General features: G+C 36.1%; 2 protein-coding genes across 4 annotated transcripts; both read right to left on the bottom strand.

Annotated features, from left to right (window-relative positions):
• Window positions 1-338: 338 nt before the first annotated feature.
• On the bottom strand, window positions 339-20,872 carry fam169ab (family with sequence similarity 169 member Ab). The gene is made up of 13 exons (XM_082140659.1): window positions 20,543-20,872; window positions 15,163-15,299; window positions 13,040-13,139; window positions 12,827-12,912; window positions 11,649-11,820; window positions 10,593-10,772; window positions 7,097-7,219; window positions 6,756-6,850; window positions 6,206-6,248; window positions 6,001-6,118; window positions 4,663-4,819; window positions 4,255-4,419; window positions 339-3,537 (listed from the first exon to the last, which is right to left on the bottom strand). The coding sequence occupies exons 2-13, from the start codon at window positions 15,295-15,297 to the stop codon at window positions 2,617-2,619; spliced, it is 2,295 nt and encodes a 764-aa protein (XP_081996785.1). The 5' UTR covers window positions 15,298-15,299; window positions 20,543-20,872; the 3' UTR covers window positions 339-2,616.
• A 780-nt stretch (window positions 20,873-21,652) lies between these two features.
• On the bottom strand, window positions 21,653-26,472 carry LOC309477458 (beta-1,3-galactosyl-O-glycosyl-glycoprotein beta-1,6-N-acetylglucosaminyltransferase 4-like). Of its 3 annotated transcripts, XM_082140721.1 has the most exons (3): window positions 25,526-26,471; window positions 24,639-24,749; window positions 21,653-24,489 (listed from the first exon to the last, which is right to left on the bottom strand). In XM_082140721.1, exon 3 carries the CDS (start codon window positions 24,486-24,488, stop codon window positions 23,229-23,231), a length of 1,260 nt encoding a protein of 419 aa, XP_081996847.1. In that variant the 5' UTR covers window position 24,489; window positions 24,639-24,749; window positions 25,526-26,471; the 3' UTR covers window positions 21,653-23,228. The 3 variants fall into 3 exon arrangements, with proteins under 3 accessions (XP_081996847.1, XP_081996849.1, XP_081996848.1); XM_082140723.1 differs by lacking the exon at window positions 24,639-24,749 and having other exon boundaries at window positions 25,526-26,472; XM_082140722.1 differs by having other exon boundaries at window positions 24,639-26,471.
• Between the last annotated feature and the right edge of the window lie 1,171 nt (window positions 26,473-27,643).

Raw genomic sequence — 27,643 nt, forward strand, 5'->3', positions numbered from 1 at the left:
TTTGTAAATATTTAATATAATATAATTATTAAATTAATTATTGAACGTTTCAATTTACAATTTATTTTAAAAAAAATGTTTATAGTACATGCAATAGCAATATTAAATGTGTTTATTAAAAGTGTTTTGGCTAGTAATGTTATCTATTTTAGCTGTAACATTAATGATGACTGAAAATAAACAAATGAATTGTTTTAAAATTAAATATTCTAAACACTGTTATTAAATCAATTATTTAATACATTTTATTTTTATTATTTAATACATTTAACTCAACTACAAGATTTATTTATTTATTTGCATATTGCAATATTTAAGGGTTTAATGTGGCTATTAACATTTGATCTATTCTAGCTGTATATCTTTAATGATGACAAAATAAACTCCAATAAATTATATTTCTAATTTTCGAAGTATTTGTAAATATTTCAATACATTAACATAACACAAAAAATTATTAACTTAAAACCAAATGATCTATCAAATGATAAATTACAAACAACTTTTTTTTTTTTTTTTTTACCAGTTTCTTTCTCCAGAGGTTTTACCCTTTTAACACGTTCTAATTTTCCCACAGCAGCCCAAATTCCCTTCAAGCGCAGCCCGACCATCCAGAATCCTCTGTAACCTCTCACCTCCACCTGCTCAAACCTCCTGCGTTGTCACCTCTCCTATCACCCTCTCGAAATCTGCCTCCCCTCTCCTCTCCTGCACACTTCCTCATGCGCACAGCCTCTCCTCGCTGTAGCCTGGGGCTGGGAAATCCTATTAGCCTTTACCATGGGAGAGAGCAGGAGACACATCATTAATTACACACACAAACCCACTCCTGACAGTGCCAAGCTTAATCAGCCAGGACCATAAAACACTCACACACACACACAGAAGCTAGTGCGCCCTCACCACATACACACAGACGTACACGCAGGTACACACACACACACACACACTTGCAGAGAGATATAAACCATATAAAATTCAAAAGGTGTGAAATATGCATAAAGAGGTGGACATCTTTGTGTTTGGTTTACATCTATTTCTCTGAAAACCTATCAAAATATCCCTTAACCAATTCTCTTTTAAGATTAGCAATGTTACACGCATATAGTCAATGAAAACCCCATATTCAAAAGATGTGGAAATTGCCTAAAATTTGCTAAAATGGATAAAAGCAGGAAGAACAAGGTATGGTAAGGCAGAGGAAGCCAGCTGGGCGGCTTTTGTTAGAAAACACAAAAGAGGCGGAACATGCACTCTGACAAACCTTGCTTAGCAAATGATTGGCACCCAAATATCATTCAACCCTACAGCTGTAGAAAATCACTCTGCCTCATCCATATGTGTATGTTCACACAGAGCATTAATATTTATGCACTTGTGTGAAAGAAACTGGGTTGAAAAAACTGAAGAGGACAAGGAACATAATAAGAAAGGTATTTATTTACTACAGGAAAAATCACAGTTTGAGGAAACTACTCCAGAAAAATATTGCTCAAACACCTAAAACAAGTAAATAAAGTTTAAAGCACTAAAGATTCTGATCAAAATGCTCTACTTTTCCTCTCAACAAAAAGCATGACCTTTGACTCCTTTAAGTTGAGAGAAAATCTGGAAGAATTCACATAAAATGGTGATTTCTAGTGTTCTTTCATATTTTCACCTGATATAAAATGCAAGCAACCGTCCTATTAACAGTGAGATAACGGTGAAGACAAACAACAGTCTTGAAAGAGTGTGAACCGACTCCAGCAATGGCTTTTTTTAGCATCCAAGTGCGCCCTCATGTGGTCGCCCATATTAACCATGGAGTGTTAAAACTCAAACTATAACAGTGCGAGCTTCTTTCACAGCTTAAACAAAATATGGATGCGAAATATGTGATTTGATAACACGTGGGTTTAGATTTGTAGGGGGGGGGTGTTTAGAATTTAAAAAAGGTTAATTGAATTCAGGACGAGTACAATTCTAACGGGTCAACACAAATCTTGATTTTACATTTCTTAAAGGGATAGTTCACCCAAAAATGAAAATTGTCATATTTACTCGTGTATGTGTGTACATTTTGTGGAAACACTAAAAAAAACTGTAATTATCACGTGAAATTGAGACACGTTTCAAATTGAAACGAGACAATTAAAATTCAAATGGTTTTTAATGTTTAACACTTGTAAGAACTTGAAATATCACAAAATCAGAAACAATATTAGTGAAACTCAATTCACTGCTCATCTAATATAAGATCTTCACATTATAACTGGGAACTTATGGGTAATTCGCAAGCTTAGCTGCTTTTTTTAAGCAGTGGATCAGTAAATAAGTCAATTATAAAGGTAAATCAAAAGAAAAGTGATTAAAATCACAGTTATAACTGTTAGCAGTCAATACTGTAAATGAATGGCTGTGCTTACGACATACTAACATAAACTACTGCCTATTTTTGTTTGAATTTTGTCTTTTAGTATTAAAACAAAACCTAAACCAAAACCTAGATGCTGTAAACACCACTTGTTACAAGTATAAAAGATGATCAACACACTCTATTCCAGTAGTGCTGCTAACTTTCATACTGTGTTTTTTGAATGTAGTGTAGTGGAGTGTCATGAAGAATGAATGTACTCAGTTTTTACTGCGTCTTTTTGCTTTTGTGGGTGTGGACTGGATCACTCTGGTTTTCCTCCGAAGCACTCTCCTGTCAATCACCGGAGGCTCTTCCTCATCTTCAGAATTGTGTTTGGCAGCTTCATCTTCCTCTGTGCTCCCCTTCTCCTCTTCAGTGCTTGTGAGATTTTCCTCCTCCTCTTCTTCATCATCAAACTCCTCATCGAGCACCTGTACGACCACAGCTTTGCTCAGTCTACCGGATGTGCGCTTGGGTGTTGGCGGGACTGGTTTGCCCCTGCCTCCTCTGAGAACTCGAACCCCAGGAGAAGAATCGTGAGTTTCGTCTGAGCTTTTCCCCTCATCATCATCTTCAGTGGTGACAGTGTCCTCCTCTTCTTTCTGTTCATCTTTTTCATCAGTCTCAGGTGGTTTCTCTTTCTCTGGCCCCTCTTTTTCAGAGTCCTCCGTGGCAGGCTGGCTTTCCTCTGTCTCAAGTGGCTCATCAGAGGCCGTCTCATCTTCTAAGTTCATAGTTGGCCCCTTGGTCTCTATAATAACCTCTTCTTCACCTGTAGCACAAGGAAAAGTGTCCGTCTCCTCCTCTGGAGCTTCTTGCTCAGGAACGGCTGGTTCCTCTGAAGCCTCACTGTCCTGTACAGAGGAAACACACTCAATCAGGTCAGTCTGAAGGACTGGAGCCTCAGGAACAGCTGGCGGATGAGTGTCCTCAGTTTCCTCAACTGCAGAAGCTGCTTCCTCTTTAACTGCAGGAGTTACTTCCTCATCCTGTTCCTGCTCAACTTCCCCTTCCTCCTCAACAGGAAGAGCAACTTCTGCCTCTGCTTCCTGTTTCTCCTCAGCAACAAGTTCTTGGTCGATCTGCTCCACCCCTTCAGATGGTTCCTCAGACTCCTTAGGTGTGTCGATGATGTCATCCTTCATAAGACAAATGGGATAATAGTGAATGCGTTTAGTTCTAGTCTAATATAAAGGAGTAACATTGATGCTCTTAATCATAAAAAAAGAAGAAGAAATGTCTTGAGTAGGATTTCAACTTTGCATTGCCCACATGACAATATTAACGTTATATGTTCTTTGTTAAACATTTAAGATTAGCAAGTTTTTTTAAAGAGTTTATCAGCACTGCCAGTAACTAAGATCTGTTGTTGGGTGCATGGTTGAAGAACATTTATTATTTATATTAAGATATAATACACACCAATGTTCAAAAGTTCGAGGTCAATAAGATGTGTTTTGAAATAAATTAATACTTTTATTCAGCAAGGACACATTAAATTGATTAAAAGTAAAGACTTTAACAATGTTATAAAATATTTCTATTTCAAATAAATAAGTCCATCACCGTTTCCACAAAAATATTGAGCACCACAACTGTTTTCTTTTAACATTGACAATAATAAGTAATGTATCTTGAGCACCAAATACGCATTTTAGAATGATTTGAGTAATGATGCTGAAAATTCAGTTTTGCCATCTCAGGAAAAAATTACATTTTAAAATGTTAAAATAGAAAAGAGTTCAAAATAAGAGACATCTTACCAAGTTCAAACTTTGCAACAGAGTAGCGTATACAGATTGCTCAAACCATGCAACATTTCAACCTTGACCTCATTCCTGAACTAAAGAGCTTACCTGTGCTTCTTTCTCTACCTCCATCTCCTCAACAGCGCCATTTTGGATGACAGCTTCTGGCTCTAGTGGGCATACTTGGTCGGCCTGTGCATCCTCTGATGTGTCTGCTGACCTCTCTACATTCACTTCCTGGCTGTCACTTATTTCTCCATTGACTTCTGCCACCTTTAAAGAGAGACAGAGAAATTGTATACCTGAGGTTTGGGTGTGCACATATTTGCATGTGTAAAAGTTTGCATCTCTGGTACACAAAACATGCCGTTCCACAATTGTTTTATGAACCACAAACATAATTTACATTGACAACCGTTGTTTGTCCTTACATATTATACTAAACTAATGATGAAGTAATGTACCAGATGAGACATCCAACAAAGGTTGCCAGTGTGTTTAGCCCCTGTCCCTCACCAGAATTTCTGTGTCTGTTGCAGGAGCCTCTGCGGTCACGGGCTCCTCCACCTGGACAGAGGTTTCTTCTTCTTGTTCTCCATTTTCTCCATCCCTGTGTTGTTTAGTCTCAGGTACAACAGCATCAGGTTCTGTCTCTGCTTCTGGTTCAACCAATCTAAAGACAAATTACAGATTTTAAATGACACAAAAAGACAATAAAAATAATCCAATCCTACTAGATTTTTTACATTATATTTTGTGGTACATAAATAACAGTTTTCAACATTAATTAAACAGCAAATCAGCATATTATAATGATTTCTGAAGGATCATGTAACACTGAAGACTGTATAATGATGCTGGAAATTCAGCTTAGAAATAAATTACATATTAAAATAAACTTTCATTTTTTTGTTTATTAAATAAATGCAGCCTTGGTGAGCATATAAGAGACTACTTTAAAAACATCTCACAAACCCAAAAATGTTGAAGGGTAGTATATCATGAACTAACACTAAAACTAATATTAAAGGGGTGGTATAATGCCCTTTTCACAAGATGTGAAATAAGTCTCTGATGTCCCCAGAGTGTGTATGTGAAGTTTTAGCTCAAAATACCCCACAGATATTTTTATACAGCATGTTAAAGTTGTCCATTTTTGAGGGTGAGCAAAAACGCACCGTTTTGTGTAAATTCTAGGGTTGGTGATGTCACTAACCCGGGAGGAATATTGTGTAGTCCCTACCAGCCATTTGTTGTAGTCCTTAAAAAGCGATTTCTTTAAAAGCAAATATCTCCCTTTGCTTTGAACTTTGAGCAGTGTAACTTTGCAGATGTTGTTTATGATCAAACAGCAACATTACACACTAACTAAAGTTAAAAAAGTGAAATCATAATCAACCACCCCTTTAATTTATACTAATACATTACCTTTTTAAAATAATACAGCAATAGTTATGTATATTATGAACAAACATGAATTTATAATTTATAATCCAGTATTTATAAATTAACATTGCCCTATCTTAATAAATGCTGTAAAAATAGTTCATCATTAGCTCATGATACCTAATGTATTAATTAACGTTAACAAATTGAACCTTACTGTAAAGTGTTTATGTGGTTTGGGTCACTCCTTCCTTCATTGCATGTCTATGGGATTTTTTTCCACAGTAAAAATGCTTTTCTTGTACTATATTTTATCCTGTCAGTATTTAATATCAACAGTTTACTATCATACCCATGGCAGAGGGTCATTTTAAGAGCCCATCTGATGCAATGTGATATTATGCATTTGATCTCAGTGGCACACATGAGTAAATCCCCATTACTGCAATCTTGAGGGGTTTTAGAGACCTGCTAATTTTTTCAGGTTGGTTCTCCTCGTCACTCTCTTCTGGTTCTTCCCTCTGCCTTTTCTTTTGTTTGCATTCGATGCTCCGCGTACGTGTGGAAATGGGCAAGTCGTTAATTTCTACAGCGAGAGGAAGAAAGAAAAAAAGGGTTTTAAAACCCACTAGAATTTAGCAGGAAAGGGTGTTTTTAGAACAAAACTTCAAACCTTCTGCTACTGTAAGATGTTTGTTGACAACCACCACATCTTCCTGTAAAACCCAAATTAAAACAAGTCACTCTTTTCAGTCAAGGGTTAACCGATTCTTTAAATATCTAAATGTAAATATTTTATCTCACATGCAGAGGAAAAAAAAAGCGCAACAAAGTAGGAATGTGATAAACTACATATTTTTTGTATGAACAACTCGTTTAAAAATATCCACCAGAAACCACCAGTTTGAATGTTTTTCTTAGCAATATATTGATGCTAAAAACAAACATTCAAACGTGTAACTGACAAATACTTAAGTAAGGATAAATAGTCTTTTAAAGTAAAAAAAAAAAATCATAATCCTCAAAACACGTAATAAAGACCTAAATATTATTAATAAAGGGACCATTGCTATGAGTTGGTGATTTGAAGTCATACAGCCATTGTCTTGTATTAAGGCGTTGAATGGGATACATTAGAGATATAAATTCTGTCTTTAGCCTTTTTACTAAAATATTAAAGCTAAAAAAAAATCTAGATATAAAGATAGGATCTTCAAATTTACTGTGATGTCCAGGCAGCTCTCCTCGGTCATCTCCACCTCATTAACTGCAACCTCTCCATTTTTGCTTTCCTCTGCTGCCCATGAGCTATTGTTACCTGTATGGAGACAGACACAAACAATAAACCTAATATCTAACCTATAAATCAACTGTTGTTGTTGTGAAATTTAGCTGATGGTGTGATGTTACTTGCAATGAGCAATGAGATATACACTGGTAAAGGCTGGTATTTTTAGAAAAAATCCTACAGCTAAAAATGCTAGCATTTTAGCAGGAATCTCGAAAGTAATATTAGAGGGTCAGTGACGTATTCGACCCAGGCAGAGCCATTGCAAAAGCTTACATTGTAGTATCAAAGAGCCAAGTTTGCTTGCCACTTTCACTTTCTGGTAGGGACCTCCAACTCCTTCCACCTCCCACAGCAGATCCACATCGACTGGGTACTTGCTCAGGTACTGTCTGCATACTGGAGAACATCATACTCATCAAAATTATTTTTATACACTTAGTAAACATATTATAGAATTTGTACTTTATAATTATAATAATATAAAGTAAAAGTAAAAGTAAATAATGAAATATACACATTTAAAATACAATACAGTATAGGGTCAGTAAGATTTTTTTTAAAGAAGTCTCTTCTGTTCACCAAGGCTGCATTTATTTGATCAAAAATACAGTAAAACAGTAACATTATGAAATAATATAGCTGCAAGCAGCCATTAACGGGGCCAAGCGCAAAGAAGACAACAAACCATGCCAACATGTCTGGGAGTGTCAAACTAACTGCAACAATGAGCAATTAAAGACATTTTAAGATGATCAAAAGATTAAAAAAATCATATATACAGTCACTAATAATATGATTTAGGCCTAATGGTTTGTCACTTTTGACCAATAGGTGAAAAAACTGTATTGAAGTCAATGGCAATTTCATGTTTTGTTCTATTATATCGCCAAAAAGAGGCACAATCCCACTAATTTCTTTATGTGTCCTCAGAGTGAGCCCATACATGTGTGTGTCAAATCTGGTGAAAATATCTCATTTCGTTTTGGAGTTATAGACATTTATATGTATAAACTAGGGCTGTCAATCGATAAAATTTTTTAATCGCGATTAATCGCATGATTGTCATGAGTTAACTCGCGATTAATCGCATTTAATCACACATTTTTTTATTTATTCTAAATGTACCTTAAATTAATACTTTTCAAGTTTGTAATACTCTAATCAACATGGGAATGGATAAATATAGATGCTTTTTGCAAATGTATGTTTATTATTGAAACCATAGTCAATATAGAGCATAAGGACGAGACATGTTTCAAAGGTCATAGATGTTTTTCAAAGAACTTGTTCATGTCTATTAGACACATGTAGAAAGAACAAAAAAATGCCAGGTTACCCTTACTTCTCTTTCTTTGCACTGAGCAATTTACTAACACAAACATGTTTAGATTTTTGCATGACAGGGCAGCTCTTCTGAAAATGCTAAATGTACATTTATTATTTATTATTACATTGTAGTTTGTCGCTCTCTGTGCCCATTTTGATGAAGCTAAATTCTCAATAAAACTGTTTTCATTGGTATATTTTACTGTTTCTGTTGTCAAACAACGGAATGAATTTGAAATGGTGACTGAAACGCGACCCATTAAGACATAACCAGCTCTCCCTTCCAAGATGTTAAGTTAATCTGCACAACAATTCTGATAATCGAGCCGTCGTCTGGTGAAATCAAATTCACATAAGATAAAGATAATATCTGTGCTCTGATTTCGGCTATACTTGTAAAATTCGTGAAGCAACATAATATCTGTGCTTAACTGAATTAAAGCGCTGCTCCTCCGCGCGAGACGCAGAGAGAGAGAGAGAGAGAGAGAGAGAGAGAGAGAGAGAGAGAGAGAGAGAGAGAGAGAGAGAGAGAGAGAGAGAGAGGTGCGCGCGCGTGCTGAGAGAGCAGTAGATTCTCAGAAACTAAATAAGGTTTGGGCGCTTTGTTGAAGGGAAAAAATCGCTAAAGGGGTCTGCAATGTCGCTACGTTGGCAACACAGTGTATCTCCATTTCTCCAACTAGAGGTTGGGCCACGGGTCAAACAGAAAATACGCGCTGCGTTAATCGCGCGTTAAAAAAATTAGTGCCGTTAATATGATTTTGCGTTAACGCGTTATTAACGCGTTAACTTTGACAGCCCTAGTATAAACACAATTTTTTTTATCCACACCTGACTTTGTTTGCATTTTCTTGCCACTTACCATTACTATTTTGACATTTGGGCATTAGTGTACGACCAACGACCTGTTTCCGAACTTCCTACGGTGGTTTCGTCTCGATCGGTGTAACGGTTTCGAAGATATTGCCAAATGTTTTTTAAGCGCACAACGCTACACAAACCTTAAGGCGAAACCTAGCATGTTTGGTATGGTTGGATTCGGCAAGGATTCCGGAATCTCCCCTGAAAATAAGTCTACCACACCCAGAATTATAAGCATTTGAAAATGAAATTTTACCACTAGGTGGCGCTGGTTCGAAACTTCTCAGGCTCCTTCAGGGCATCATACTGATGATCCATACCGAGTTTCGTAACGATACGTTCATGCGTTCATAAAATACAGCATTTTGGTACAAAATTAAAAACGGCCGACACCTAAAATGTTTGATCGGGAAAAATTGGATATCAGTTGACTCGGCATGATGCCCTGAATCTAACGTGACCACTTTTATGTTTTTTGGACAAACCATTCAGAAGTTATAAGCAAAAATCTGTATCTCCGGACCAGAAGGTGGCGCTGCGCCTAAACGCAGCATGTAGGCTCAGGTCATGCTTGTGATGACATGTACCAAGTTTGGTCTGAATACGATAAAGCGTTGCGGAGATACAGCCTTACGTCTGTTTTCACAAGCGCAACGTAAAATTAGTTTGCGCGGTATTCGAGAATGGTTTGACGAATCGATATGAATTCCATCACTTTTTGTCGGCATGGTCTGAAGATGATCTGGTTCAATTTCCATGAAAAATTCAAAATGGCGGGAATATTTTCATGACAGAAAATGATGTTATATGATGCATCGGCCTGAGCTAAGGAATCAGAGGAAAAAATCATTTTGTTTCTAGCCCGTACGGTTCGAAAGTTATTAGCATAAACATCATGAAAGTTGGAAAGTTGGTGGTGCTAGGCTAGAGGGACTGAGTTAGAGACTCCAGATTTGCTATGGTGACATTTCAGACTGTCCTCTATCAGTGTGCCAAATTTCATAACTTTCCCGCAAGCGATTCTATGGGCTGCCATAGACTTCCAGAGCGGAAGAAGAAATGGAAGAAGAATAATAAGAACGCCAACGATTTCAATAGGTGTCTACGCACTTTCAGTGCTTGGCGCCTAATTACAATTTCAAATAACGTTTTTCTATTTTAATACATTTTAAAAATGTAATTTATTCCCGTGATGGCAAAGCTGAATTTACTCCAGTCTTCAGTGTCACATGATCCTTCAGAAATCATTCTAATATGCTGATTTGCTGCTCAAGAAACATTTGTCATTATTACCAATGTTGAAAACAGCTGTGCCATTTAATATTCTTTTGTGGAAAATACATTTTTATAAAAATTTTAAATGTCTTCATCTTACTGACCCCAAACGGTTTTAAACTCCCTTTTCAAAATGTGATAATCTGACAAAATGTCAATATAGCTTTGAGCAAGTATCAAAACAGGTTCTCAATACAATAACATTGTGTAGTCATTTGATTACTAAAGTTCAACACCGTGACCCTCATTCAAATGTTTTTTCCTTCCTTGTAGAGAGGCATACAAAAAAGTGAAGCAGATGTCTTACCCTTTTGCATTGCCAATGTTAAAGGGTATTTTAAGCCTAGTTCATCATCTTTAAAAGAGTCCACAAAGTCCTCCAACATCTGCAAGCCATGACCGTTACCCCGGTGATCCTTCCGCACAAATATAGAGTCCATGACTGGAAGTAGGTAACACTGGCTCACAAAGGTATTACACAAGCTACCTGTGGATGAGAATGAACACAGATGGAAGAAACATCTGGAGCAAAACCACTGCATGTTTCACTGGTTTCCATCTACAATACCAGTAAAAAATAGTTTAGATCTTTATCTTGAACAGTGACACTTATATTTACTACCAGTAAAACTTATATTGGATAATAATAATATCCATATAATTACCCACATAGAGTTATAGCCATTCCACTACATAAGAAAAAGAATCATGCTTTGGTAAGTCACAATTATGACCAAAAAAAAAGTACAAAATTGTGAGATAGTCATAATTATAATATAAAAATACAGAATTATGACATAAAAAGGTAAAAAAATATGTAAGTCATAATTATTACACAAGTCGAAATTAAGATCCCAAGTCATAGTTATGACATAAACAGCCAAAATTCTGGCAATCATAATTGTGACACTAACAATTCTATGACATCAAAATTATGACATACCAAGTCATAATTATTAGATGAAAATTAAAAGGTGCCATAATTGCCTTCTCATAATTGACTCATTATGACTATTTATGTATTTATCAAAGCATGATTTTTTTTTTACTTATGTGGCAGAAATGGGATTTTAAATGACTGCTTCTAGGTCTATCAAATCTTTCTCGGGATAATAATAATAATGATGTTGATTTTTTTTAGCAGTCTTTTAACCTTCCTTTACAAGCCCAAATCTTTAGTCCTAGGCCAAATTACAGAATCTTATGAGCTTGCCTTCTTACAAGCTAGGCAACACCTGGTTTTATATCTCACTCATCCTTTCATGAAGACACTGTAGATTGTTTATGATGTAAACTTACACAGGAGGGAAGAATGAGCAATGCATCTACCGCACTGCCACACTCTCCTGGGAGAAGGACCGACCTTTAGATTTGACAGAGTAGAAGCCCACCGCCTCTCCATTCGTCCAGAGGATTTTGGCAAAGACATCTTCTCCGTGGCACAGGAACGGCACCTCGTTTGAACCCATTTCCGCCGTCCGGTAGATGATGCGGTTCAGCACATATAAGACTATCCTCTCACCCACAGACCTTACCTGCCCAAACAAAATTATACACAAAAGTGTTTGAGGAACATAAGGTTTGCATGTTGCTTTTCGGGCCTTAAAATCATGATGTAACAGAAGTGGCATGTTTTCTTCTGTATTGTGATGTATGCATCTATGTGAAACTCTGTGTAAGAAAGAAGTTAAACTTGACTAAATATTGGAGAAGTCTGGCATTCGACACCAGAGTGAAGCCTGTCGTTTTACTGAAAGATTATGACATTTTGATAAAAAAATAAATAAAAAATAAATAAAAAAAAGGAAAATGAAACATTTGCATGGATGACTTGTTCACAATAAGATCGAATGCATGCATTTAGAAAAAAGATGATTTTTTATCTCATGCTGACTTTAAGCAACAGGTGTACAACGTAAATCAACAGTCAAGTAATAAAGATGACATTCCTGCAGAAGATCCAGTCTGTCTCACAGGATATTACAACACATGGAATGTGTTACGCTACACAGCACAGTGGAATGAACGAATACAAGCCCAAAGAAGATGAGTGCATTGTGTATTTTTGAGTGAGTGAGAGAAAGAGTGCCTATGTGTACATTTAGAGAACTATTTCAGGATCTTGTTGTGAGGAATTATGAAAGCAAGCCCATGTATGCAAAGCATAGAGTCTGAGACAAAGGCTCACTGTTCAGCAACAAACTACTGCCTGTTTGCAATTATTTGTTTGGCCAAACCACTACATTTCACTCCTCAAACACTCCCTATTGTTTCCTCTTCTCTCACTATAATTAAACATTCACACACATACCAAAACACATTTTATATATATATAAAAAAACACAAGATCATCGTAGGGGTGCTTGAGAACATTTGCAAGTCCTTAACAAGGCCTCGAAGAAAATGCCAGATTCCTGTTTTAGTGAACTTATTTTAGTTGGCAAACAAGCAACCTTCTAAATAGACACTGTTCAAAGTACAAAAATGTGTCTGAATAATTTCATCAAAAACCCAAACCATTCCAAAAAAATTAAAGATTACCTTCGCAAGGCCTTCTCTTGTAGGATTTGACGTTCTGAGAATATCTTCCACTGTGTACCACTGATCAGCCAAGAACAATGCCACAGCTAAGATAAAAAAACAAGAAAAGGGAGAAGAAGTGGAATAAAGAAAAATAAGAGTCTAAGAAACTGACTATCATATAAGTCCATCCAAGATGTTATCATAGGTAAAAGGGGCAAGAAAATGGGTTACCTGTGAACTGGTCCTCAGGAGCAAACAGAGCCAGGACTTTGTGTTTGAGGTTGGTTCCATAAAGAGGAACAAACCCGACATTGGCAGGACTGATCCGGATCTAAAATAGCCAGAAGCACAGGATTCTTAAAGGAATTTCCACATTTAAAAAAAAAGTGATTTTAAAAAAGCACTTATATTAATTAGGGTTGCACGATTAATTGTATTTTAGTCGTGATAACGATATCTGCTTCTCTCGATTAATTAAAAATAACCGTTGCAATATTGCTGGTTATTTGTCGTGAAAACGTTTTGACAATTTGTCATTTCCGTTATCTTGAATTGGTAACCAGCCTCCACTATCTTCACTGCTTGCGGTTGCCAGATGTCAAGAGCATACAGTCGTGCTCAAAAGTTTACATACACCTTGCAGAATCTGCGAAATGTTCATTATTTTAACAAAATGCATGTTATTTTTTATTCAGAATTTTTTTTTTTTTTTTTTTTACTTTTGAACAGGATGTCATCCAGATTTTTCTTATTTTGTTAAAAAAAAAATTTTTAGTACAGCCCTTCAGAAGCAACAGAATGTTTCCCGGAAGACAAACTAAGTACAATTTACCTTGTTCTTCAAATTCCAAAAGTTCTCACCCCCCGGCTCTTAATGCATTGTGTTTCCTTCTGGAGCACCAGTAAATGTTTTAACCTTTTGTAATAGTTGCGTATGAGTCCTTCAGTTGTCCTCAGTGTGAAAAGATGGGCCTCAAAATCACAGAGTCAGTGCTGGAAAGGGTTCAAATATGCAAAAGATGCTGGAAACCGGAAGATTTTTCAGGACCTGAAGGATTTTTCTAAAGAACATTGGGCAGTTTAACTGCTCAGAACAAACAAGGGACTCAAGAACAACCATCACAAAACAAAAAAACAACTGTGGATCATCCAGGTAATGACCAACAGTATTAAGAATGAAGGGTGTGTAAACTTTTGAACAGGGTCATTTATATAAATTCAACTATATTTTTGTCTTGTGGACTATATGTAAACATCTTTTATGTAAAATATCTTATTCAGGACAATACTAAATAAAAAATAACATGCATTTTGTGTTTTTCTCTTATTTTGCTATATTTCATGCAATAATTAACATTTTGCAAATTCTGCAAGGTGTATAAACTTTTGAGCACAACGGTAAATCACCTAAACTGAGCTTTTCTCTTAAAATGAAACGTTTTCTGTCCAGTGTTTAACTTAATCTTCTTAACCTGGCAACCATGCCCACATGCTCTCTCTGGGCTGCAAAAAAAAATGCTGATCACCGACAAACATGTATGCTGAAGTTTAGCGATGTCCATTGTGAAATACTGCTTGAATGTCATACAGATGCAGCTAGTCTGTCTGTTACCCCTTTTGATAACAACATAAATAAATAAATGTGTGTGCGTGTTAACTTTCTCTGGAATATCTGAATATTAATCGTGATTATTAATCATGATTATATTTTTTGGTTTATATTTTTTTTATATTTTGGATTATATTTTTCAGTTTAATCACTATCGTGCAGCTCTAACATTAAAAGGTTAGTTCACCCTCATGTCATTTCCAAAACCCTTCGTTCATCATCATGTTCTCATGAGTCAAGCAGATTTGGCTGAGCTTCCGTTTATGTTCGCTAATCAATGTTTATATGTGAATAAAAGCCTAAATTCAATCTGTTCATCATATTAAGCGATCGAGTCTCTTCTGAAAATGTGGACTAAACCTCTCAATTCGTATGGATTAGTTTTACAATCTCTTTATGAACTTCTTGAAGCGTCAAAGTGTCAGTTGCATAGCAGTCTATTGAGGGATAAGAAAGCTCTCAGATTTCATTAAAAAATATCTTAATTTGTGTTGAACGAAAGTGAGTAGGTGAGTAGTTAATTAAAGAATTTTCATTTTTGGGTGAACTAACCTTTTAATTTTTCAGTACAAAACTTGTGTATTATTTGAGCTGTAAAGTTCCTCTCATTATGGTTGTTTTAGGTGTTATATTGCCGTGGCAAAAATAAACTTGTCAAATTTGATATAACTTTATGCAAAAAAGGGCTATATTTAGTGTTATCTGAGCTCTGGTCTGTGTGTGTGCGTGTGTGTGTGTGTTTTACCTTTCTGGTGCTGGGCAGGGTAAGGTATTGTGTGTTATCTGGGTTGCTGTAAATCAGTTTGTTCATGTAGCTCTGGGCTGAACTTTCCAAGTCCTCATGTCTCACAGACACCAGCACATCTACAGGGAACTCCATCCCTGCAGGGGTCAGAGGTCACAAAAATGACAAACAAAAAGCAAAAATACAAATTCCTCAATAACGTCAATTGTTTTTTACTGATCACAGTTAAAACCCCTATTGACTTTTTTTTTAAAAAAAAGGTCCTTCAAGTCCTCCTTTGGGTGCAGCATGGTGTCATAAGGTTGTACAGAAAGATTTTTCCTATATAGCCATATAGGAGCTGCCATTAGTTATGAATAGAAAAAGGTTTGTTGTGAGACAATGTAGGATTGATCCAAATGAGAGCCAGAAAGGTTGATGGGGAACTGCACGTTGCAATCCCTATTCTGTCAGAAATTCTGCAATCAACACTGAGCTTTGTTAAGTGTAGTTAAGCATGACAATGGACTTTAAAATTTAAATCTCATATAAAAAAATGTATCTCATATAATCAGATTGTGTACAGAATTATTAATTGGTCATAAGGGATGTTTACATGCTTGTAAGTGTGATGTACATCTCTACTAATTGGATACCGAAATCAAGGTTTTGCTTCATTAAAACTCAACACTTCCACTCAAACAGCTTTCACACTACCTCATAATTCCCTGCACATACTATTTCGACCATATACAAACCTAAAAAAAAGTTTAAAAAAATACACAAACACATTTTATCCAAACAAAGCGGAGACAAAACACAAATTCATAAACAGTGTCTCTGTTCCAACAGTGCAGACACTATCCTGAACATCACAGTTGGCTGTTGTCCATCCTCAGCTGGCCTCAATGAATCCCCTCTCAACAACTATCTGTGTCACACTGACAATCAGACCGAACAGTAGTGCGCGCACACACACACAAATTCCCAATCACATTTACACACACCCAGGCAAGCTTCGATGCTTTAAAAATAAAAATAAATCATAAAAGGCCAGGGATGAGTGTAGGTGTCCATCAGAGCACCATGAACCATGATCGACCACATTTTTACTTGCCATAGAATTTATGATACAATGTTCTTCTCTTGTTACAATGTTCGAGATTCTAGAGCTGTGACTTTCAAGGACACGGTGCACACACACAAGAAATCAATATTACATTTATCCTTACAAGCACATCCCACACAGTCACACGCATCAGCCTTGAGCCACAAAAACCCAACCAGGCACCAAAACACACCCATCATATCTGGCATTCTTCCAGTGGAATGCATGATCTCTTTACATGTGCCAGAGGGGGGCGCACCAAAGGACCTGAGGCTCGGAACCAACTTATGTTTCATGCAAGGATCATAGCGAGACAGAATGCACAAAAAGAGATAAAGTTGGCATGAAACGGAAGGCATGATTTTGTCCATCGGGAATTGATTGGTTCGTTGTTTTTTTGCTTCTGCTGTGATCTCATCTGAGTGACAGGCTGTCGCGCCCTTGCCCCAGTAAACGTGTCATCTTCTTTCAGATGAACACAATCGGAGTTCATTTAAAAAATATCCTGGCTCTTCTAAGCTTCATTATGGAAGTGATTGGGGGGGCGAGATTTTGAAGCCCAAAAAAACAGCATCCATCCATCATAAAAAATAATCCATACGGGTCCATTGGGTTAATAAAGGCTTTCTGAAGCGAAGCGATGGGTTTTTGTAAGAAAAACATCCATATTTAAAACTTTAAACTTATAACTAGCTTCCGGCAAATGGCCGTATGAAGAGTAACCCATTACATCCATTACGCATGATGTGATGACGAACGTGGAAGCGCAGAGGATAGAGCAAAACAAAACACTGGTCACAAATTAGAAGTCTAAAATGATCAATTTTAAAGAGAAATTTCAGAGGATTTCGATATAAGAGAAGAGGAGCTTGAGTTTGTTGCACAGCCCTATTTGTTTAAACCATGGGAGGTGTCTAAGCTTACGACACTCCTACGCCATACATCGCAGGTTACTCTTGTGGCGCAAGTCGACTTGAGCAGTATGCGTACGGTCATCTGCTGGAAGCTAGTTATTATAGCTAATAAAGTTTTAAATATGAATTTGTTTTTTTTCACAAACACATTCAGAAGGTCTTTATTAACCCCCTGGAGATTTATGGATTACTTTTATGATGGATGGATGCATTTTTGTTGGCCTTCAAAATCTCACCACCCATTCACTCCCATTATAAAGCTTGGAAGAGCCAGGATATTTTAAAATATATCTCAGATTGTGTTTGTCTGAAAGAAGATACAGTATATACACCTAGGATGGCTTGAGGGCGGGTAAATCATGGAATAATTTGAATTTTTGGGTGAACTATCCTATTAATGTAATATACTTGCATTTGCATTATCCAACTAATATCATATAAAAATTAATTTTTGAAAGCTCTCACTTTTGATTTACTGTTAAATGCAGGTTTAGCATCGGTCAAAATTAAGTTCATTAATGTGTGCAAAAGCTAAAACCAATCAATAGCATGTTGTGCAGCAGGGCATGTTGCGTAACAGCTGTCTACAGGAAAGGCCGAAAATAAACGGCTGGGGCCCCCAGCACACTCTGCTCTCAGTGTAGAATGTATAGAATGTGCTCAGTTACTGAGCAAACGCTCTGATATGCAGACAGAGAAAGCTTTGTCAGCTAGAACTTAATGCACACACACATTATGTACACATACAGGACTTTTAACTGAAGTATTTCTAAGCATAATAAGCAAAATAATTAAAAATGCAATATTGGATGTTTGGGGTCGGTAAGATTAAAAAAAAATTATGTGAAATAGATTTTTATTGTTCTTTTTTTTTAAAAGAAAGATAGATTTAAAGAAAATTTGTTTATTTAAAATTGAAATCTTTTGTAACATTATAAATGTCTTTCGAATCACTTTTGATCAAGTTAATGCATCCTTGCTGAATAAAAGTATTCTTTAAAAAAAAACAAAAAAAAAACACCCCCAAACTTCCCAAAGTGTGAAAAAAAAATGTACAAGCAGAAAAAATTATAGCACATAGAACTCTAAAACCAGTGAAAATGTCTCTTCCTTAAAACACACACTATGTTTGCAACTAAGCACATATGGAGTCTAGCATTCCAAACTACCAGGGGTCTTGCTTTGGCCAAAATGAAAGCAACCTCCACTCTTGAGTGAAGCCAGCAATCCGAAACTCCTTACAATCCTGTGTCTACAGCCATGGTTCACGACGAGGGCTTTTTGAATCTATTCTTGCCTCTGTTGTAGTATCACGCACACGCAAGCAGAGCAGGTAAAGCCAATTAACTTAATCAATCCAAAGCTAAAATCAGCAGGAGGGGTTATTAGTGCATTACAGTCACTGCACGTGGAAGGGAAGTCCTGTTGATCTAAGGCTCAGATAAAAAAACGTTTTTTTAAATCTTAGAGTTGCTGATATAGTCTCTTTTATATATTAAAACTAGTAGAGGCCTAGTCATCTGACCTGAACATGAAATGGCTGGTCGTAACACACAAGCAGAAAGTAAAGACTGTGTGAATGTGTGCGTGATCGCCACAGCTATCCTTAGGCTACATCACATGTGAGCCAATTCACTCACTCTCTCATACCGTGTCAGATAGAATTAGTTGTCAAGCACAAAACGAAAATTCTGAAGGCAGTATCTCATGGTTAATCAACACTTATGCTGACAATTGAGGTCAAAGTCTATTAAGACAACGCAAAACATGTTTTACTAGTCCCTAAATGCTATGCCACTGTACATATTTTGAAAAAATGCATAAAAAAATGACAGAGTGAACTCAAACTAGAGTGAAAGGAGATATAACAGACGGTGGAAAGATCCTGTTGTCATAAAAACAAGGAGGGTGTGTGTGAGAAATGTGATGTTTCTGAGGGAAGGGAGAGTTGTTTGAACTCTAATGCTGGATTGAACAGGTTTGGTCAAAAAGGACATGACTAGAAAGCAAAACTACACAATAACTTGGAGATGAAAGTTTGTTTGAATCAGAGGTCAAAGCCAAAACAAAACAGATTTGAACAGATTTTATAGAGACAATTAAAATAATTTGTTGATCACACGTAGATGCACTTACAGTGATTGGTTAACAAATCAAACTACATTAAATTGGCATACATTTTATTACCCTGGAGGACTGGTAAGCAAAACTAAATAATTCATGAATCTTTTTGAACAGAACTGCTCTCTTTACTCAGTCAAAAAGAACACAATGTTCTCTTTCCATGGACGAAAACCTCACAAGCTCCAGTTATTGGAAAGAATCGGTTCTTTCGAACAGTTCGTTTCACAGAACCGGTTCAAAAACTGATTCATGTTTTATGATGGGCGTTTATTGTAATTGTGTGCAAGGTTTTTTGCAGCCATGATTCAGTCATACAATTAAGTTGTAAATAAATTCCATTATGGTTCATCCTACGTTAACATAGACTATTCGTAGTCAAGTCATTTAATTTTCACTAGTTCATTAACTCACTCATCATCGGTTCTCATGTTTGTCCCAAAGAGACGGATCGGTTCAGATCGGGTTTGTAACCGGTTCAAACTGAATCATGAAATTTGACAAAAGTTACGATTCGTTGACGAATTGGACATCGCTAGCTCCCAAATTAAGCTCCATAGACTTTATTCAAAATAACCGATAATGGTATAAAAAAAAAATACAATTATAAACGAAGCATCTTTGTTTTATAATGTGCAGGATACGATTCAGACTCAGGGGGGTGTGTCAGAAAATGTGTCTAATCATGTTGCTCTACCACCAACAAAAAACAGCGTCATGACTACATTAAAAACTAGGCTACATTAAAATAAAAAAAATAAAAGATTGTTTTATCACTAGGTATTACGTTGAAACTCAAACAGAATTTAAAAGTCTAAATGATAGTAAGAGGATTATAAAAGTTCATATACCCGTAATTAATATAATGACACATTTTATTGTAAATGCACGCAGATTCAGAACTCATAAAGTAGGCTAAACACGAGTTTCGTAAAGCGCGTGAGTGCGCGAGCCCATCTTTTACCCAATATTTGTGCGCCTCACCTGAAGTCGCATGCACATTTCGTTCTTTGATTGTAACAAAATGTCCACGAATATAATGCAACATTTCAACACAAAGTCTCAAATACGACCACTCTTGAGTGATTATGAAAGATACAACCGTAAAGATAGATTATTTCTAATTATATTTAATATGAGACGTCTAAATAAACTGCATCCCCCAATGCTGGGCCGTGCCAGTTCAGTTCGTTTTCACAATAGGCTACTCGAGAAACTATCTACCATGCACGCGACTGGAGGAAAACTGTCGACTCACCTTAGCCCTGCTGACGATGTGGTTTTTAAGCGTTTTAAATGTTCCTTTTTGGTGAGTTTTTTAATCCAATAGCCGATATACGCACGGAACCTCCGACTGATGTTAATAGCGTCAGCTTGGAGACGCGGTTAGCCCTGCGCGCGCACCCATAGAGCTAGCTTTCTACGGGGTGTGCGAGGTCTCAAACATCTCCACAAAAAAGTAAAGGATTTGAGGAATTTACTATATTTGTCTTATGTTTAAGTGTCTTGAGAGGCTAAATATACTCCCACCTATCAAAATTCCACGAAAAAGATTGATGTGCATTAGGTAAGGAAAGGTCAGCTTTCACAGGTTATCGTATGTAGAATGTGACGTATAAGTGCAAGAGGATAAGTTTGTGGAGGTGTAAAAATAGACCATAGTCTTGCATTGGCTATCAGGTTAAAGCTGGTGTCATGTAAATCTGGTGTTCATGTAAATCTGGTGAATTTGTAAAAAAAAAAAGAGCTATAGTAGGCCTAATGGCAGATTGAGAAATTAATGATCTGAGGGAATGCACAGTATGCTTCATAACAAATTGCATAAGAGCAACAGAGATTCTGTGCTAAAGTGCCAGACAGTTAAATAAAGTACGAAATTGCTGAAAATAAATAGGCTAAATAAAAAGATCAAACAGGCTGTAAAAAGTTTTTGACTATAATAAGGGTTATGTCCAATTTTTTATTATAGTTTTAGGTTTAATGTCCTATTTAATTTATGTATTAGGATTTATGTAAGCTTAAATGGATTAAAAAGATACAAATGAAAACTAAATGAAAAACATGCTTAACATTTTTTAACCGAAAATTACTAAAACTATAACTGAAATAAAATAAATTAAAGTTGATAAACATGACAATCATATAACAAAATTACTAAAACCTAAACTAAAATTAAAATGAAACCTGAAAACATAAAAATGAACTATAACTCAAAATATTAATAAATACTATAATAGTACTAAAATAGCACATCAGTTGTAAACTTGCAGATATTTTAGAAGAATGTGCTGAATTGTGTCCTGTATAGATTCACATATAATGTCAGTGTTAATTAGATGTGTTATTCATAATAAGCAGATTACATTCATCAGTTTTAAGGTACTTTATTGGTATGACAAATATTCATACATTCATATTGTTTGAAGCTGAGCTGCATGATGATATAACAATTCACAAAAATGTTGATGGTATAGGGCTGAGGACTACATTACACGCATTATCACGCTTTCTTTTTCAATTGAGTTAACTTTAGTATTGCTTGAACTTATTTATTAGTATTTTTTGCTAGGAAAGATATTTTAAAAGAAAGAGTTCTGCAAACTTCTCAGACGAGAGCTAATGATCATCCTATGTTAACAATGGATCACAAAAACAAAACCAGCAGAACTTGTGGAGTGGAGAAATGATAGAATCAAAATATGAAAAATTCTTTATTTTGCCAACACATTTCCACACACGGGAAAAAATAGCAAATGGAGAAAACCCATTTAAATGCAATCCAAGACAAGATTGCAATAAACCAATCCGAGCGTTAGAACAAATCAGAGGATCAATCATATGACACACCAAGAGGCCACCAAACAAACCAAAAGCCAAGTCACCTTTATTTATATAGTGCTTTAGATTGTTTCAAAGCAGCTTTACAGTGATAACAGGAAAATTATGCATTTCGGCTGTTGTTCAGCTGAGGTCAGGTCAGTGTTGATTTAGTTTCGTTGTAAAGATCATCAATTATTAAATTAGTTCATTTCATATAAAGCAATTCTGCAAAAAGTGATGTCATCATCGTCCAGCTCAGTTCAGTTCTCATTCAACAGCATCAATACAGTCAGATCAAAAATATTGTTGAATACTGTCCCCAACTAAGCTAGAGGCGAAAGTGGCAAGGAACCCAAACTCCATCAGGTGACAGAATGGAGAGAGTATAAACCAGGCTCAGAACAAAAGAACTGGCCAACGAACAAACACGGTGTCATTATGATTCAGGCTGCAAGTCAGAATTCAGATTGAGATCTGTAGCATTCAAATATTTTTCCCAATCGGATTCATCACACCGGTATGGAGCCGAAGCTGGCCATAGCCTAGGGTCTGACCAATAGAGCAAAAGCCTTTTTTTTTATGATAAATTAATAAACCCTAATTTATACAAAAAGTAAATATTAAAATACGTAAAAAATAATAAGATAAATATACCTTCATATATCCACGGCACGAATCCATACATACACATTTTATATACATTATTTTTATTTTAAATGTCATAACAATTCTTAGACCCAACTTTTCATGTTTAGGAAATAAACTTTTAAAATAAAAAACAAATAAAATTCTAAAATCCCTCTCATCTTTTTAGAATTTGGTCAATATTAGAATTACATTCTAATCACATTTATGTTGCGGTACTGGATTTGTTATATCACCTCTTGTAATTGCACTCCAATGTTCAGTAATATGATCTTTTAGGTGACAAAAGGTTTCCATATCAGGTTCACAAGGGCATTCCCCATTAAGTGCACCTTGTTGCACTAAGCCCCATAGAACATCTTAACAGTGGTGTGCCAACGCATGCTCTATTGCTTTGTACACAGCAGGGGGCGGCAGAGAATAACTTATCCAGCCAGGCAGTCAGTATTACAGCGAACTCCAGGACGAGAACCCATTGTTTATACTTTACTCTGCACATTCAGACGTTTTTCTCCAAGCTTTTCTTCTAAACATTCCATAAGAACAGGATCCACTTTTGGATCTACTTTATTAGCAAACCAGTGGCCATAGTTTAGGAGCCATCTGAGCTCAGCAGCACCATAAACACACACTGCTCGCACATGGTCTCCAGTGCACGGTGGGTAAAGATTCTCTTCTAAATATGACCACTTCACTAGGCGAGTTTTACTTATCAGTTCTGAGATTTCAGGATCAGATCTTGGCACCTCACCTGGTACTCCAGGCACACGAACCAGAGTCGCCCAGAAATGTTCGTCAGGCGAGTATGTGTCCTCAGACCAAGCCAAGAAATCCCTGGCTACGGGACTCCAGTGAACAAAAACCACAAATTCCCTTGAGAGAGTAAAGTATGCGCTGCCCACAAACATTTCAATGTTGTAAGGTGGTGGAGATTTCTCTTCAGACGTGGTGACTGGTGTTTCATAGTAATCAAAATTGTCATTTTTCAGGATATAATGAACACTCCAGCGCCATGTCTTTCCTTCAGGCCGCTTGCTCTCCACCATGTTCCTGCCTTTCAACTCCTTTAGATCCGACACCAGCTCAGCGTTTGTCCGCAGTGGAAAGTCCTGACCACACAGGTTGATGACATATTTCCACTTTACCTCAGAATCTAGCAGGTCAGACAGGCAATTCAGATCTGCTTTGAGTCGTGAGATGCCTGCATACTGCACCCTCTCCAGTTTAGAGGCAATGAAGACGTTGGGGATGCAGCGGGCCAGACCTTTCATTGCTGAAATAAAGTCAGCTGAGGACTTCAGATCATAATGTATGCAATATATGTTATGCGGCATATAAATGGCCCTGAGTATCCGCTCCACAAGAGCTGCATCCTGGTGAACAACCAAAGAGTAAGCAAGAGGAAATTCACGCTCAAATTCAGTGCCTTGAATCGCATCATAGCCGTGCGTCGCAAACTGATCACAACTAGAGGTGGCATCAGCGATAGTCTGGTCAGTTGCTGATACGTAGGTTTTTTGCTTGCGGATGGCTAAAGTTTTGCCCAATTCCACTGGTTCCATTTCATATATTGCTGTGCAATTAATGCCATATTGTACCATAAGCCGTGGCCTCTCAAACACACTTTCCTGTCCTCTTCCTTTATTTACTCTTAAAATTATGATCATAAAACAGCATATAATGAATGCCAGTGTGAAACAGACATTTTTCAGTTTGAGGTGAAGACACAATCCTTTCATTCTGTATGGAGAAATAAAGGCACATTACAAATTATGCACACTGTACGCAATTTAAACATGGACAAATATTTCAACTATATCACACTTGAATGAGCGTTTGATGTTGCTTTTATAAAACAGATCAATGAACTAGAAAGTTAAATAACTTACATTTTACAGACATGTATTGACAGTACAAAACAAATTGTTTCACAGAAAACTACAAGTTCCAGTCTTTCGTTCAGTGTTTTGAAGTGTTTTGAGATGTTAAAGCCACACCAACTGTAGAGAAAAGCATGACGTTACAGTGAAACCAGACAGATTAATTTATTTAACCATAAATAAAAATAAAAGAAAGGAGAAAGGTTAAAAAAAAAAAATTGGTAACACTTTATAATTAACATGAACTAACAATGAGCAATACATTTGTTACAGTATTTATTCATCTTTGTTAATGTTAGTTAATAAAAATCCAGTCATTCATGCTAGTTCACAGTTCATTAACTAATGTTAAGAAATACAACTTTTGATTTTAATAAATGTTGAAATTAACATTGATTAAGATTTATAAACGCTATAGAAGTATTGTTCATTCTTAATTCATGTTAAAGGGATAGTTTTGCAAATTAGTTTAGCAAAAAACAAGCAAAAATTGTTGTTTCAAACCTGTATGAAGTTCTTTCTTCTGTTGAACACAATAGAAGATATTTTAAAGAATGTTGACGCTAGACATTGACTTCCATAGAGGAAAAATATACTATGGAAGCCAACTATCTGGTTACCAACCAACATTCTTTAAAATATCTTCTTTTGTGTTCACCAGAGGAAAGAAACTCATACAGTTTAAGAACAACTTGAGGGTGAGTAATGAAGACAACATATTCAATTTTGGGTGAACAATCACTTTAACTAAAGTAGTTAACTTATTTTAACTTTATTTTAATGAAACCTAATTGTATTAGTAATAGGTACATGTTGCTGTGGTGTCATTTTGTATGCTTAATCATATTTAAACATACTACATAATTCATTTCTAACAAAAAGAAAAAGTTGCTTACCCTACAAGATTCCCTCCTCCTATTTAAGAAATTCACACAAATCCTATAGGCAAGAGGACACCATGAAATGATTCCACTCTGTGCAATATAACAACTGTATCCAAACTTAAAATTGCAAACAACCAAACAGTCAAGACTCAACTAAATTTAGATAACTTCTTAAAAGGCAGTCAGTGCACCAATCACAGTGAAAAGGGCAACAGGCCCTCAACTATTCACAACCTGTTCTACAGGATTCCATCAGCCCTTCTTTTCCCTTTGATCCCACTTCTGTTGCTATCTTTATAGAGCTGCTGTAAAGGCCAAAAGTGTCAAAAGAGATCGATTTTATGTGAAGGATACAGTACATGTTAACTAAGTCAATAAAAATCACAAGTTAACTAACTTGAAGATCTCATTGAACATTTTTAGATCAGATCCCTCCTGCTTATCTTTTCTCAGAACTAACATCATAATCCTGGTGTTACACTCATGGAATGTGGTCATGCCTTATACCTTTTATTCATTATTCTCATAGCATGGCACAAACACAGGTAACTCATTTGACAATTACTTTCTGAAAAGATGAGATTATCAGACATGTTTAACCTGTTAACTGCCCATCCCACTTTTTGAGCATTGACCTGAAAATGACATTTCCAAATGTAACTGTTGTAAAAGCTTTGGAGTATAGGCCAACATATCTTTAAAAAAGACACTTGGCACATAATTGTAGATGTGAAATAGATCATTTAAAGTTAGATGTTTAAATGTAAAATCTTTGACATTTTTTTTTACTATAAAATCAAAGCCATACAGTTGTGTTCCAAATTTGAATTCAAAAAAAAAGAAAGAAAAAGTTCTCATTAGTGGCGCAGTACCAAACTTTTCCACCTTCAAGCTCTATTAGTGAAGTAAAGTAAAGTGAAGTGAAGTGAAGTTAAGGCAAGGCCAAGTATGGTAACCTATACTCAGAATTTGTCCACTGCATTTAACCCAAGTTAGTACACACACACACACACACACACACACACACACACACACACAAAACCATACACTTGTAGTTTTTTAATACTTCTGAAAACTTTGAACACATACAGTCAATTTAATAATGAACAACACTCACCTTAACTCCAGTGCTGGTGCTACATTTTCTTTTATATACAAAACCACACCTGACATGGGCTGTGACCGAAGGCTTGACTTGTTGCCTCTCTGTCTTATCAGACAATGACTGAATTACAGCGTAATGGGTTAATGATATCCCAGCAAGCAATAGCCATCATTTCACAGTTTAGATTAACTAGACCCGATATAGTCCGGCTATATGGTCCGGCTATAGTCCGGCTATGAGTAACCCACTTCTAGCCAAAATAACCTTGAATTTGGTTACATGTTGTTTTTGCCAAAATAACTTGCGAGATATGATGTACTTGCGAGATGTATGATATTCCATCATGTAAGCAAAGTCAATAGTGATTACAAGGTGTTTGGTTTCATTTCTACACTCATTTCATTTCTTCGTTATCTAATTGATGACTAGTCTATTCTTGGGCTATGGTCTATCAAATTTTCACTGACTGCCCAAATTTTGCCTTGTTTTAGCCTAGACGTCTGAGCTGTGTTTGGACGGCTATTAGACGTATTTTAAATGCAAAATTGCTTGCTGGGATATGACAATATTGGTGCATTGGTAATAACTAAAAAACTATTTAATTACTACAATACTAATCTCTCGCTAGAAACGACATCAAATGTGGAAAAAGTTGGTCAAAAACCTACATTTACACACACACTGACCACTAACCACAACTTTCAGATGCCACCTTTGTTTTGTTTCCCATTTTCCCATTTCCTTTCTACTCACTATTACTATATGATTTTTATATGTACATTTCTGAAATACATAACTTAGACAGTCTCTAATAACAGATCACTCTAAATTAACTCATGCATTTTCTGTAAAGCTGCTTTGGAACTATGTGTGAAAAGCGCTATGTGAAATGAATTGAATTATGCCATTACGGTACAAATTGTTAAAACAAAAACCTTTTTTACATTTTTACAACCTTCAATTGTACATATATTGCAGGAGAATTAAAAGACTTAAACCTGTTCACAGTCACTTATGTCCTTTGA

Source organism: Leuciscus leuciscus (assembly GCF_965113295.1).
Source record: "Leuciscus leuciscus genome assembly, chromosome: 16".
NCBI classification, from domain to species: Eukaryota; Metazoa; Chordata; class Actinopteri; order Cypriniformes; family Leuciscidae; genus Leuciscus; species Leuciscus leuciscus.

Excerpts from the sequence above, each read along its gene's own strand:
- fam169ab (XM_082140659.1), bottom strand. The coding sequence starts at position 15,297 with ATGGAGTTCCCTGTAGATGTGCTGGTGTCTGTGAGACATGAGGACTTG. Across the intron at positions 10,773-11,648 it reads CTACTCTGTCAAATCTAAAG|GTAGCTTGTGTAATACCTTT; the intron begins GTCGGTCCTTCT and ends TCTCATCCACAG. Across the intron at positions 3,538-4,254 it reads AGGTAGAGAAAGAAGCACAG|GATGACATCATCGACACACC; the intron begins GTAAGCTCTTTA and ends TGTCTTATGAAG.
- LOC309477458 (XM_082140723.1), bottom strand. The coding sequence starts at position 24,488 with ATGAAAGGATTGTGTCTTCACCTCAAACTGAAAAATGTCTGTTTCACA.